The 15,468-nt window shown below is 42.7% G+C and overlaps 1 protein-coding gene across 1 annotated transcript in view; it reads left to right on the top strand.

The window, feature by feature from the left end:
- P3H2 (prolyl 3-hydroxylase 2) overlaps positions 1 to 12,026 on the top strand; it is a 155,638-nt gene extending 143,612 nt beyond the window's left edge. Inside the window, exons 13-16 of the mRNA XM_024768591.1 lie at positions 549 to 666; positions 1,624 to 1,699; positions 5,827 to 5,967; positions 10,978 to 12,026. Of these exons, the coding sequence (XP_024624359.1) occupies positions 549 to 666; positions 1,624 to 1,699; positions 5,827 to 5,967; positions 10,978 to 11,070 (428 nt within the window). The 3' untranslated portion in view covers positions 11,071 to 12,026. The remainder of the gene's footprint in view (positions 1 to 548; positions 667 to 1,623; positions 1,700 to 5,826; positions 5,968 to 10,977) is intronic.
- The last annotated feature ends 3,442 nt before the right edge of the window (positions 12,027 to 15,468 follow it).

The following is a 15,468-nucleotide window of genomic DNA, read 5'->3' as shown; positions in this document are numbered from 1 at the left end:
TTTTTTTTTTTTGCGGTACGCGGGCCTCTCACTGCCGTGGCCTCCCCCATTGCGGAGCACAGGCTCCGGACGCGCAGGCCCAGCGGCCGTGGGTCACGGGCCTAGCCGCTCCGTGGCATGTGGGATCCTCCCGGACGGGGGCACGAACCCGTATCCCCTGCATCAGCAGGTGGAATCTCAACCACTGCGCCACCAGGGAAGCCCAAATCTTTTCTTTTTGACGTTTGCATTTTATCCTCATCCTTTGACTGTCCCACACAAAGTACAGCCCATGAAATGCATGGAATTTCTGCATGTATATTTATATCGGAGAACTTTTATAGCTGAAGAGACAGGTGTGACTTGCCTACAGTTTTTTACATCAAGTTCATATCGAAGCAGGACCAGAGTCTCTTCACGGTGCTTGCCCAGCGTTCTTTAGCCTGCTCTGAGTTCTGATCCTCAAATTTGCAAGGGGCACCAGCCACGGGAGAAGACAGGTTGCCAGCTTTGCTCTTGGAGGTTACGGCATTCAATTTCTCATGCTTCCCTGTTCCCTTTTCTGGCAGGTCAACAGGATAGAAGAAATGACCTCAGTCATCCCATCCATGCTGACAACTGCCTGTTGGATCCAGAGGCCAATGAATGCTGGAAGGAGCCTCCTGCTTACACATTCCGGGACTATAGGTACTGCCAGCATCTGATTCAGAACCAAACTTGTGCCCAACAGTTATCAAAACCCCATGGAAACTAGAAAGCTGATCTGTTTTGCTTGTCATCACATTCATCTCAATGAAGCAGAAATGCTCAGTCTTCTGAAGCGGCTGCCACAACTGAGAAGTGATTTCAGCATATCATATTTTTATCTTAAAAATCCCTGCACGATTTGTTGCGTCTTATTCCACAGAATGCCCATTTTGTTTTAATATAAAAAGTAAAGTTTATGGGTTTTTTTTTCTCACTTGGCTTTTATTTAAACATACTCCTTGTGGTTTATGTATTAATATCTCAGTCTGAGAACACAGGGTATGCATCTCAGCAGGCATAGGGATCACAACACATCATTTATCTATGTCTGCATTTTGTAAGTAAGAAACTGAAAACTCAGGACAAAAAAGTTTTGTCTTATTGAATGATATTTTACTGTGTAAACAGTCAGGAGTTGTAGTCATCATGTATATAATGTGTTAATTATTACTACACTGTGCTCTATACAAACATGTTTATTGAGCGCCCCCTATCTGCAAGACTTGGATACACCCCTTAGATCTCTCCAGCTACTTAACGGAAAAAATACATCCTTTCGAGTTACTAGTATAAAAGGAAAGAACAGAGTTTTAGATGCTGTGGGCGAGATCAAAGGGCTAGATTAAACCTAGCTAGATTTTATTTGGAGGAGGTGAAATGATAGATGAAGTCTGACATATAATTAAAACTTTAACCTGAGTGGAATAAATAAATACTTCAGGGTTATGACCCTACATCTGATCTTACGCTTGAGGGTTAGGAGGGTCAATCATTTTAATGTTTAGTTCAGAGGAAACTTACTAATCAGGCTGGTCAGTTCATGCCCAGTCTGCAGTGTTCTGCGGTGATGTTGTGTAGTCATATAAGAGTACAAATTGCTTCCCTTTCTTCTTACAGTGCTCTCCTATATATGAATGATGACTTTGAAGGAGGCGAATTCATATTCACTGAGATGGATGCCAAAACTGTGACCGTAAGCAAGCCGATTCTTGCAAATTTATCTAGCATTTTTAGTCTCAATTTTGCCATTTTCCAAAGACTGCTGGATTTCAAATATTTCTGAGCTTGAGAATTCATGAGGTGGAGAGAGATCCAGTAAATGTATACATTATAAAATGTTAGAAATGGAATCATCAATAAAAATCTTCTTTTCCTTTTTACAGATGGGTAATATAAATAATATATATTAAGGATCATATAGTTAGTTTGTGTTAGACTTAGAACTAGAACCTAGATCTTCTGATTCTTTGCCAAGTAATCTGATGGGAACCTAAAAACACTTATTCTTTTTTTTTTTTTTTTAAAACACTTATTCTTAAATCACCCACGACTATAACAAGTCAAATGACTCTACAGAATGGCTTTCAAGTACCCTGGTGCTCTGTATGTTAGGTGAGCATTGGCTTCCATACCCCTCATTATCCAAATTATGATATGCGTGTATATATATATATGTATACATATATATATATATAATTCTGATAGTAAGTAAACCTATACTTGAAAATTGATATATACACATTCACACAGACACACATGTGTTACATATTCATACTTTGGAAGAGATTCTAAACACACTATCGTAGATCAAAAATCGAAAGTTAAACTCAACCACCATCTTCCTAAGCAAACTAATGCCTTTGGACAACCAGCCTACTGAACACATATAAACCGTATAGCCAGAATCTTTGGTTTTTAAGCCGAACGGCATATGCCATGGTAGAAAAAAGAGGTTTTCTGATTGAGGAGATACTTGAATTATAAGTAGATTATGAGATATCTCTTTCCTCTATACAAAATCAAAATAGTTGAGACATGTATGTGATAGATTTCAAGGATTTTGCATTATGTAAGCTATTTCCACAACTTTTTTCTGAGTTTTATGTCTTTCCCCTCTTATTTTGTACCCTTTTCTTGGTCTCATTCATGGCATACTACCAGGGTGTAAGCAAATGATATAAAAACGATGTATTACTGGATTTAAAGGGAAAACCTATGGGAATTCTGGTTAGAATTGTCCAGAAACATTGATATAATTAAGAAAAATATTTCATACTCTTTAATGTACTGTATATTTAAAAGGTCATGATGCCTCCACACTCTTTTTTGTAAAAAGCTTAAATATTATCATGGGAGTATTTTGATGCTTCATGATTTGGGAAATTAAATCAAGACTGATGATCCAGGCTCAGTTTAAATGCCAGTACAAAAATATCAACTTTTGAAAAGCCTCTGTGCAGAAAGCATTTGATTTCTGAGCTCTGCTAACAGGTTCAAAACTGTTTGAATCTCACACAATTGGAAAGAAAATCAGGCAGGTGGTTGAAAAGATTTCTTTGCTTCTGCGCCATCTAGTGGCCATATTTGGAAATGTTCAATGTTTGAAAATAAGTAAGGCGGGAATATTATTGATATGTATGAATCATAAATGAATCATTAAATATGTGTGAATTCACCAATTTTTGAATTAAAATTAACTGTAATTCTGCTTTTTAAAGATGTGAAAGCAGATACTACTCCTTTTTAAAAGATTTATACTTTTAAGATAAAGATGCAGCTATTTTTAAAAGTACTGAATCTAACCACCACCATCCCCTAAAAAAGTAAAAGAAAAACTAATTTAAACAATGTTTTAATGAAAAAGCTCCAAGTTGAGAGAGCTATTTTCAAAAATTAGTTCTACTTCAGATTAATGCATATGGTAGAGTTTTGGGAGCATTTTGTAGATAATTAAAATTCTTAGTTAACCAGTGCCAATAACAAAGAGAAATGGATAGTTTTTCTTTTCAGTTTTCCCTCCCTTGATTCTGGAGGGAAAATTGGAGCAGGGAAATGCCCCAGCTTTGTGCTATGCAAGGAAGAATAGTCTCCTAAGTTCTTTACTTTGGAAAAATCTGGAAATTGTATAATTACTGAATGGTGGCTGAAGATTTACATTTATTCAAGGCAAGTACAGCACAAAGCCTTCTCTGACTTTAATCATCAGTTAGATGCAAATCAAAAGGAATTTTCTTTCATCATACTTGGAAGAGCCATGGATTATTTTCGACAGCAGCATATTTGTGAAACTTGGGTATTTCGTTATTTTGGTTTCTCTGTGCAAGTTTGAAAAAGATAAAATCCAATGAGTTCCATTTGCTTCATGAAAAACTAAACTCAGTGGGTCTGTGTTCCAAACGTATGTTTACAATCATTTAAACTTCAGAATACATTTTCCCTTAGAAGCAATGTCATTAGTGGAGCTTGTTTATTCCTCCGCATACCTGATCTATGAGAGGTGATGCTCTCCACTTGATAAGATTAGTCCTTTGTGACTCCACGTACCTGCAACCAGTCCCAACTGCTTCAGGCAATGGATAGCTTCTTTTCCCAAAGTTCTTCATGTGTAAACATATTTTCAATTCTTCCATCAGAGACAAAGCATTAAATTGTTCCCACAGCCTCTCTTTAGTATTGTAAGATGTTGAGGCCAAGACTCTAATCACATAGAAGCAATGGCAAGCGTGTGTGGGTAAGTAAGCCCTTGACCAGCATCAGGGGATGAGCAGCTCAGAAAATTTGAAATTAGATCCTAAAGCCATGCGTATAGGAAGGCTTTCCTGTCCTGCTTCATATGTCTTCTAGTATTAGTTAACTTGCTGTTTCTGTGTGAAAATGCACAACAAATTCCTGCTCCAGAAACACAAAATCGGATTGATGCTGGAGGCACCAGTAACTAGGAACCTAGATTTATGTCAGAAAGTCACTTTGATGAAGCTGCTTGGGAAAAGCAACTCTCTCTCGCAAAGACAAATCACTCCTCAATTATCGTGAACAGAAGAGTAACCCAGAAAGTGACTGCTTTTCTCTGCTCTTCCTTTTAACACACGCACACAGAACACACACACGCACACGCACACACACACACACATACACACACACACACCTCAGGATCTTTGACTACTCCACTTACCTTTGACCTTCCACAAGTTCGTCACACAGTCTGGGAGTACCTACGTTAAGTAGCGTCCAAGGACTTCAGGAAATCTTCCAAATATTCCTCCTGAGGATGGCAGTGGAAAAACTTAGCCATCCCATTTTATGCTGAAGGGGACCAAAGTTCTTCTAATGGTCACGTATCAACTCAATTCAATTCAGAAAATAGCTAGTTAGAACTGGTCCATCTTATCAAATAGTACAACGATTGGTGCTACTTTCTTGCTTTTATTTCTAAGCTGTACTATGGAATAAGTCAGGTTTCTGTGTTTCTCAAGAAAGAAAAATGAACTCTGCTTAGAGCAGACACTTTATTCACGGAAGCAAGACCCCTAATATTCCATCGCTTCCGCTTACTCAGTTTGGAGAGCCTGCTTGTTTGATCTAATGCTCTGGCTCAGGGCCCCCAGCAGTGCCTCTTTCCCTTCTACCCTGTCCTACCTAATCATTAGTGGACAGCTCCATCTGAGCCAAGCTTGGAAGGACTGTGCCCATCATTCCAGAGCCCTGGAGGCCATGGAATTGGTCACCTGAAGGGGTGGTGTGTTCTCATCACTGGAGGTATGAAAACATTGGCTAAGGACTACTGGGCAGGAATATTGTAACAGGAATTAAAGTATCACATGGGATTAGACTTGACTTTGAAAAATTTTTGTATTATGAGAAGTTCACAAACCATAAATGCACAATAAGGAATTAGAAAGGGTGCATCCATGGAACCACTACCTAGATCAATTATAAGAATTTACCAGCACTCTACATGTCCCCTTGGTTTGTTTTTATCATTCCACAAATATTAAATGTACATCTGCTTAGGCCAGATGTTGTACTAGTGCTAAAATTAGAGACGTGAACTAAAAGAGAGAGGCTTTGCCTTCATGGAGTTTACCAGCCACCAACATAGCATGTATTGAGCGATTACCATTTGCCATGGACTGTGCCAACCGTTTTACCTGATAACTTTATTTTCTGAATTCCGTATTGTTTTGACCTTATCTTGTTTTACAGACGAGGAAATTGAAGCAATTTTCAACCCCAGGATTCCATTAGAAGGACAGAGAAGGGGGATTGTAGAAATGTTAACAGTATAGGAATTGAGAGTCAAATTTTCACTCTCTTTCTCAGGCCTCTATAAAACCAAAGTGTGGGCGTATGATCAGCTTCTCATCTGGAGGAGAGAACCCGCATGGGGTGAAGGCAGTCACCAAGGGCCAGAGGTGTGCTGTGGCTCTGTGGTTTACCTTGGACCCACTCTACAGAGAATTGGTGAGTTTCTGACCCACCCAGAAAGCCACTGAGACATCCTATAGACCTGCTTCATGAACTGATTTATCAGAAAAGCCCTTTGGGTTGATTCATAACCCTTCAGGGATCTTAGAGATCATGGGGAAAAAAACCAAACCAAAACCAAACCAAACAAAAACTTTTACAGAATCCTTTCTGTCTGGTTTCCAACACTGGCTCTGTTTTCTAAGCAAGAACAGATTTTGTTAATCAGACCCATAACCTAGCAATTACACATTTGACGTTTGTAGGATGAGTTTGAGGAAAAGAAGGGCTATGAATGCAGTTCTTAATCAGATGGGTTCTTAGAAATGAAGGTTTGCAGAAATAGACATCACAGCCATATTTGGCAGTCTCTAATTAGTCTTGAGTTTATTAATAAATTGTAGCATCAAGAGAGAGGAATCATTTTTTACTGGTCACTGGGAAGACTGATTTGTTTTCTCAACAAATCCTTTAAGAGTTCACTGAATAATTTATGAAACATATGTAGAAGAGGGTGAGGACACCTGCAAGTTTATCATTTACTACTAGTAAATTAAATATTAAAATATTGTTATTATTCTATTGGAAGTAGCTAAGGATGCTTAGCCTGGGTAATAGACCATGATCACATCCTTCTGGATGCTGTGGGCAGAGATTATGGTGTCTGTCTGTGAGGCTGCAGAGGGATGAATTAAGACCTCTGGATACAAGCCCCTGGGAGGAAAATCTAGGCTCAACATAAGGAATAACTTTCTAATCGTCAGCACTATTTGGTGAACTTGTCTTGTTTGGAAGTATTGAGTTTCTTGTCACTGGACGGCTCCAGTCAAAGCCTCAGCAACTGCTTGGCATGGAACGCTGAACCTGAAGCTGAAACTTCATGGCAAGGGCTAAACCGGACGACTTCCAAGTCTCCTCCAGCCTTGAGTCTTAATGAAGCTATGAAATTCTAGTGTTGAAAATGGCATTCTAACCAAATTTCCTCTTTACATCCCTAAATTGAATCCAATTTCATCAGAAACTTTAAAATGAGTTTCTCATATACTTTTTGCCATCAAACCTGGCTCAGTTTTTAAGCCATATCCCCTAAGCATTCTTTCATATATTTCCCAAATATTTATGGAAGATCTACTCTGTGTCTGGAAAACTCCACTAGGTAGGCCCTGGGGGGACACAGTTGAACAAAGCATAGCTTTGGCCACGAGGAGCTTAGAAAGGCTGAAAAGCAAATGACGGGGAGAAAACAGTCTGCGTTTGCAGGGGGATAGCAAGGAAGACTTACGTATATAAGCGCAATCCTAAGAGAGCAGAGGAATATAGCCAGCCACAGAAAGAGAAAAGAATGGTCCTGACAGAGGGAGCAGAGCAGGGAGAGATCTGAAAACTTCACTTCCTTCACCTGTAATTCCTCTCTCCTCCTGTGTCTCCACATCCATAATGTCAGCGTTCCTCCACATTACTCCTTCTGGACTAAGGAACCTCGGTACCTGAGTACGCAGTGCAGCTATCACATTGTTGAAAAATTGCCTCGTCCTTTTTTCTCTTTAGTGTTTAATTCAATGAACGCATATCCTGTTTTATTATTCATTACCTCAGCCCTCTCTCCCAAGATACTTTTTATATCTAAATAAGCTAACACTAAGTTCTCTTTGAGCCTTGCTAACCTGGAAAGTACAGTGTTAAGAAAATTCTTCAATCTCCAGGCTGTGGTGACATCTAGTGGTCACAGAAGAAAATGACCAGAGCCTCTGAAGCAACTGCTAGAAAATTTTGCCTATGACGTGATTCCCAGACTTTGCTCCACACTGGAATCAATTGGTGATCTTTACAAACTATTGACATTTTGTCTACCACCCTTGGAAATTCTGGGTTAATTGATTTGGGCTGTAACCTAAGTGTCGGAAGTTTTAAAAGCTCCCCAGGTGATTTCAATGTGCAAAAAATCTTCAGAGTTCCTGAGTTAGGCATCTGCTCTCAGGTTGAATCCCTGGGCAAAGAAAGCCTGCCTATCAATACCTCATGAGAACTGGCAGACTTCCATGCTCATAGATTACTTTTAAAGGCACTGAATTCTCAAGGAGTATTTAGCAACATACACCGGTAAGGATGCCCAATATTAGAAGCTTCAGTTGCTTGTATAGAGACTTGCAGCTCTTAAACATCTTTCCTTTCAGGATGTACGTGACAACAGTCTCCTGTGCATTCAGATTGCAACATTTTGTATCTATATCAGTTTGCTAATCAGCAAGATGTTCTCCCCATATTCATAAAAGTAATACTCGCCCATTTTACTTGGACATCAAGACAGTTTAGTTTTCTGTTATTCAGTATGTTTGGTCCTTGTAGGTGCCTTTTGGTCAACATTATGCTCAATTACAAGCTCTTGAATACAAGAGGCTTTGTTTTCAAGTCATAAAATGTTCTTTATATAACTCACTATGCTGGATATTGTGCCAGGGACTACCTATAGGAGATACAAACTAGATAAGACATAACTTTTATTTTCAGGGAGCTTGAAGTCAAAGTGAAGAGATAATACAGGGGCCTGAGTAATAAAAGCACAGCAAAGTTCAGTAGGAACTATTAGAGGCAAAAATGCATGGTGGGGACTTCCCTCATGGTCCAGTGGTTAAGAATCCGTCCTGCAATGCAGGGGACACTGGTTCAATCCCTGGCTGAGGAACTAAGATCTCACATGCCGCGGCCCATACGCCACAACTACTGAGCACACAGGTCACAACTAGAGATCCCGCATGCCACAACTAGAGAAGCCCATGTGCCGCAATGAAGAGCCGGCACACAGCAATGAAAGATCCCGCATGCAGCAAGACGAGACACAGTTAAAAATAAAATTAATTAATTTAAAAAAATGCATGGTATTTAGGGGATAGAAAGAGGAAACCAGGAAAGGCTTCGTTGAGGAGATGGCATTTGACATGAGCCTTCAAAGATGAGCATGATTTCCTTAGGGAGAGATATTTTAGACAGGGACAGCCCTTCATCCACTTCTGTATTTATTCATCAACTATAATACTCCCTTGCCAAATGTCTGTAGCTTTTCTGGACACAGGAAAAACAACAGTGACTGAACATGACAAGACTCCCTGCTTTCATGGAGCTTACCTTCTAATGAAAAAAGACAACAAATAAGTAAAAGAATAAATAATTGAGGAATTTTCAGATAGTGAGAAATGATGTGTGGGAAAGAGAACAAGGCAACTGATCCGAGAGTAAAAAGGAGCCGGGGGTGAAGTGTGAGGGGCCCCCAGACAAGTGACAAGAAGAAGCTAACCGTGGTAAAGGTCTTCGAAGGAGTATTCCAGGGGGAGAAGAGGTTGTAAAGGCCCAGAGACAAGAAGGAGCACAGAACAGTCAAGAAGCAAAGGAAGCCTGGGTGGCCAGAACAGGGCATGCAAGGCGGAGAGCGGGCTGAAAAGAGGGCACAGAGGAGGTGGCGATCGGATGGACAAGCTGCTCAAGAAATATGAATTCTACTCTAACTGTACAGGGGACGCCATATTCCTTCCTCACCTCCTCCAGCCCCAGGAGTTACAGGAGAGGAAAGATTACTGTAGCTAACACGTCGTCGACTAGAGTCATGATAAAGACAGTGAAAAGATGTGGGCGATTGGAGATGCCATTTGGAGGTAGACCAGCTGGGCCTGTTGAAGGATTGGTGTGGGGATAAGAGAAAGCACAATGGAAGCATCCTTTAAATCCTAGGGGCACTTAACCTGGACTAGAATTAGGAAGTCCTTCTCAGAGTGCTGCATTCAGAGACCTTGAGGTAAGTCAGGACGGTGGAATGTAAGGTGAGGCGAGGGGGGAAGACAAGGTGAGCTGAAGAAGAGAGAAAAGTCAGAGTCCTTATAAGCACATCAAGAAGGTCGGACCTGGAGGCTTCCCTGGTGGCACAGTGGTTGAGAATCCGCCTGCCAATGCAGGGGACACGGGTTCGAGCCCTGGTCTGGGAGGATCCCACATGCTGCAGAGCAACTGGGCCCGTGAGCCATGGCCACTGAGCCTGCACGTCCGGAGCCTGTGTTCCGCAATGGGAGAGGCCACAACAGTGAGAGGCCCGCGTACCGCAAAAAAAAAAGGTCCGACCTGGAGCGTGGAGCCACGGGAACCCACGTGAGGGTTGTGAGCAGTGAGCAGGAAAGGGCGGGGATCATGCTTCAAGCGCAGAGAGTCCATCAGAAGCACGTGGGAGGGGGTGTGAAACAGATCAATTTGGAAGCTGCCGCAGTAACTGAGTTAAGAGAGGATGAGCGCGTAAACCCATGGTCCTCAAGCAGGAGCGATTGTGCGTCCTGTAGGGCACATTTGGCAACATTTAGAGACATGTTTGGTTGTCACGACTTGGGGCCGGGCATGTGCCACTGGTTACCTGTAGTAGGAAGAAGCCAGGGATGCTGCTAAACATCCTACAATGCACAGGACAACCCACCCAACAGAGAGTTATCTGCTCCAAGACGTCAGCCGTGCCAAGGTTGAGAAACAGTGGCCTCAAGTAAGGCAACAGTATGTGCACTGAAAAAAAGAGGGGACAGAAACAGGAGGCAGAACAGAGAGGACTGGTGATTTATCAGATCCAAGAAACCCTGGTCAGGCCTTTGGGGCAAATGGGGGAGCAGTGGTGGTCTTTACTGAGAGAAGAAATATGTGAAGGGGACAGAGTAGGCCTGTGGGGGAGAAAATGGTGAATTCAGCTTGAACACTGACCTGGAGAACTGAATTGGAGATCTCTGTGGGACCACAAAGTAGCAAGGGAAGTCAGCAGTTGAATATACAAGATTGCTTGGCAAGAGAGAAATCTTGGAAAGTGATTGCTCAGGACATAGGGAAGTTAAGAGAAGGTACCCGGGTAGGGATGGAGATGAGGTTTCCTTCTTAGCCAGATTTAGCACCCATCCATTACAGATGGATGCCTGGAAGTGTTGAGGAAGCTTCTGCCACTGACTAGTATGCTTGTAACAGCAATGTGTAAATTGTCTTTTTTTGCAGGAGCGAATACAGGCTGATGAAGTGATCGCGATCCTGGATCAAGCACAGCAAGGGAAGCACAGACCAAATATCAACCCCAAAGATGAGCTATAAAAACGAGAAAAAGAGTATTCTATCAGATATTTATTTAAACTGTTAATCTTATGAGAACCTTTTTATTTTTGTACAGAGCCACAGTATAAATTAACAGGTTAATATGAGTGACCAGATCTCCCTTCTGTGCCTAAGGATGCTTGCTTTTCCCCTCTCAGTCTTTGTGTCTTGGTTTTCAGCAGGTCATCTCTCAAAGCCCAGTCACGCCCTCCCCACCATACACACACACACACACACACACACACACACACACACAATTCATTTGCTGTAGATCCTAAAACTCAAGCAGAAAGAGTAAGTCCATTCTTGGCGAAACAACAGCTCCCTGACATGCCCACGTCTAAAGTTAGCGTGTGATTTGGACTCAGAAGGCCATCCTGGCTCTGTGCCTTTCAGCCACCATCTCCCCCAGGGCTGACGGCCATGAGTTTGAGTCTGAGGAGTCTCTGGTGAGGTCAGAACTGCTTCAGGTATTGCTGGCTTGAGGGCCCCCAAGCTCTGCAAAGGAACGACTCTGATGAGGACGGCGTGAGACGGGGGAGCTCAGCCTTCCCAGGGCCTGGGTGGAGTTTGTGACTCTGGTGTTTTCAGCAGAGAGCACCCTTACGCTGGAAACTTCAATTCGCCCTCCAACCGGGTGCCAGAAAGGACTGCCCGAGGAGTTGTGTCTTTAAAAAGGTTGTACAGGGGTTGAAGTGGAATGGCTCTTCATCCCAGTGACTTTGGAAGGAAATCTTTAATCCCACCTGAATCAGGGCACCATGGCCACGTTGCCTGAGAGTGGGGTCCACTGTTGAGAAGGTGTGTTTTGTTCTTCAGGAAGAATAAAATGGATTTCTGATTGATTCCACTCTCCATCTGCATATATTTTGGGGTCCCCTTCTCTTCGGTGCTCTCCAGCTCACGGATTTTAGTGCTTGTATCTGATTTTTTAAATAAAGGGAGCCTTCTTTTAATATTTGGCATTTATTTTTCTTCCCCCAAATGTTTTGTTTGTCTCCAGGTAATGGTTTTGTAATCCCCCAGGAGCTTTGGGGACTACCCGGGGTAATACTGGGCCATGGCTAGTTTTGCTGGCAGGTGCTTTGGGGCTACAAGAAGATGGGAGCATTACTTGTGAAGAAACAGATGGTTAGCAAACAGGCGTTAATCCAGAGAACATCTGGTCCTTGGTGTGAATTCTAAGGAAGACACTGCAGACAATGTTTTGGGGGGTGGGGACTGAGATTGTTCTAGCTGAGAGAGTCTGCTCCACTAACCCATGGGAGATCATCTGCCTCTGTGATGGGCAGTGGTAGAGGTTGTAGCCCTTAAGAAAACCAGCAGATAAAAGCATTTTCTTAAAATCACATTTACTTTCTGCCATTTATGATCTTGGGTAGTGGTAAGAACATTCATCCTTTGAGACTGAAAAATTGAGTCATAATGATTTATGTGCCATCCGTTTTTCACCCAACCTTCTGGTTGCATTTTCATCATGGGAGAGTGAAAAGAGCATCAGATTATAATCCCAGCCTGATCAAATATGCTCTGCTGTGTGACCTGGAGCTACTCTCCTTCCCTTTCTGGGCTTCAGTTTCCTTCTCTGAAAATAACATCATTGGCTGTAATTGTTTCCAAAAGCCCTCCCTCTTGCTCTAAATACAAAACAAAGCTAAAATGAAATAAACCATAAAACTGATTTTAGAAATATTCACAAATACAACCAAATTTACTTCTACCAACTTTTTCAGAATTGTGAATGGGTCCATTATGTGTATGTGTGATTTTAAAACTTGAAACCTAATTTTAGGGCTGAAAATCCCTGAGCTTTGGAAAGGGAGGTTACTATTTGTCTGCTCTCTTACTGAGAAGCATTTGCTGGCACTCAGATTTGCTGATAGGAGGTTCTGGCCAAGGATCTAATTTCTGTTTTCTGGCAACAAGGCGTCAACAAAGAAAACAGTCTTTGGCTCCTTACAGCCCACGCTTCCTGGATGCTCTGGGCGCTCTGGGAGAGGCTAGGACTCCAGCACTGACTGCCATTCAGCCCCACAGACAGTGAGCAGAGACCTCAATAGATGGGCATTGGGGTAGATCCCCATCTTGTTTCCTTGCTGACAACGCAGAGTCGTTATTCTTGTTTGGCAGGCTACCCATGTCCGGTTCTACCTGGGACATCACGTATACTCTCAAGCATTTATGTTTTAATCTGCCCCACATCAAACCATACACAATTTCATTCAAATATTAGGGAGTGTCATCAGACGATTTTTAAAAGATCAAGCTCAGGAATTTCAATCTATGTGATGCCTAGTCCCTTGTGTAGAAGGAAGGGAAAGCTCATTAGAATTTTTGTAGCTTTTAGAGCTCAAGGAGGTCATAGAAATCACAATTCAATTCTTTCTGTCTGGAAGGAAAAGGAGGCTCAGAGGTAATAAAAATGATTGTGTGGTTCCAGAATTTAAGCAGGAAGAGCCAGGGCTGCTGAATTGAGTTATACGAGAATCCAGGCACAGGGCAGCGTCCACTAGAGGAAGGGGTGCCTTTTTCTGTTTGGCCCCAAAATGCTACTTGCTCATCAGTCCACAGACCTGCAGGACTCTGTCACAAGGGGTGCCTTTTTCTAATTCACTTAAAAGTACTGTATGTGCTTGAGGCAGCCTAGGCTAAGAAGCCCAATTTTTATGACTCCAAGTCTAGGACTCTTCATCGATATCACTTGGAGAACAACCACGTGTCTTGATGACTATCCCTTGCGTAAAAAGCCTGCAGTTTATTTATTTATTTATTTATTTATTTATGGCTATGTTGGGTCTTCGTTTCTGTGCGAGGGCTTTCTCTAGTTGCGGCGAGCAGGGGCCACGGTTCATCGCAGTGCGCGGGCCTCTCACTATCGCGGCGTCTCTTGTTGCAGAGCACAGGCTCCAGACGCACAAGCTCAGTAGTTGTGGCTCATGGGCCCAGTTGCACTGCGGCATGTGGGATCCTCCCAGACCAGGGCTCGAACCCGTGTCCCCTGAATTGGCAGGCAGATTCTCAACCACTGCGCCACCCGGGAAGCCCAAAGCCTGCGGTTTTACAGAGTTTATTTTTTCACTCGTATTGTTGTATTGAATGTTTATGACGCAGAACAGGTTCTCACACTAGGAACGCCAAGAGCTGTTCCAGGCCCAGATTATGATTCCCATTTTATAGATGAGGAAACGGAGAGCAGTGAAGAGAAGTCAGAGCCTGTGGTCCCCGGGCTTGGAGTGTCCATGTCTGAGGCAGAAGCACAGTCTTTTGAACAGGAGGGAAGAAATAAAGTACCAGCTTGTTTGCCCCCAGGCATATTTAATATAAAATGGCACATTCATGTAAAGAACAGAGTTAGGTTTTTATAAAATCTAAACTTTTTCTCCTCCTCTATTTTCCTGCTGATGTGTGAAGGCGAATCTCCTGTGTGTATCTCCTCTGAGGGATTTTGATCATGATTGCCTAATTCAATGAAGCAAATACCTGGTGCCTGGCCCTGCTTTTATGAAACTCACAAAAGGGAAGAAGGGAAGAAGGTTCTAGTCAGGTGCCATTTTCCTCTCCCTCCAAGGCAGAAAGAATCTGGAACTTCAATTTCTTCTTGAGAAAACCCCGACACAGGACAGAGTGATCTCTTTGGATGTGTGAGGCAGTCTTCATCACTGCTTTGTGCATAGCATTTTCTGGCACTTCTTCAGCTGAGGAGAAACCGTGGAATGAGTCAGTACCATTTAATAACATACACCTATGAGTTTTAATTGCAGTACAAATGCTGAATTATTTCACAGAAGACAGCCATGGGGAACAACTCGCTCACTGACGTCAAGAAAGGAGGTAATGAGGGCCACCTCACTAGTTCTTGATGCCAAAGAATGAAACATCCCAAGGTGACTGACAATGTATGGCTGAGAAGTGAGAAAAAGTTGAACTGTTCCCACATCCAAAACTCTTCCGGGAGACAGGAGCCACTTGCAGAAACTCCCAAACTGCAAGTTTGATTGAGCCCATGGTTATGATCCCTGGCTACATACATCCTGTCAAGAAGCTTGTGATGTGAAGTGACCTCCCCCCACAGCCCCTCATCCCACCCGCAAATCTTCTACCCCCAGATAATTTGATGTTTCCAGCACGAGACACAAGGGCCCGTTCCGTTCTGGACCTGGGCGATTTCTTCAGGCACACTGAGACACGTAACGTCCACCACCGTTGGAGCTCACTGCTGGGTTGCAGCTGCAGGCTCTTGCTGTCAGTCTCCTCATTCTCACATCCCCGGGTAAATCACGGTGTTTTCTGTGCCTGCTTCTGACCTCGGAGGCCAGACAGCGTCAAGTCTGGAACCATCTGATCACTGATCCTGCCTCACTCTACGATGGATGGCATCAGCTCTGTGAAAAGCTGGCT

This window comes from Neophocaena asiaeorientalis, unplaced genomic scaffold (assembly GCF_003031525.2).
Source record: "Neophocaena asiaeorientalis asiaeorientalis breed wild unplaced genomic scaffold, Neophocaena_asiaeorientalis_V1.1 scaffold225, whole genome shotgun sequence".
NCBI lineage: Eukaryota > Metazoa > Chordata > Mammalia > Artiodactyla > Phocoenidae > Neophocaena > Neophocaena asiaeorientalis.
Note: the sequence above shows the minus strand (reverse complement) of the source record. Positions and strands in the feature narration are given on the sequence as shown.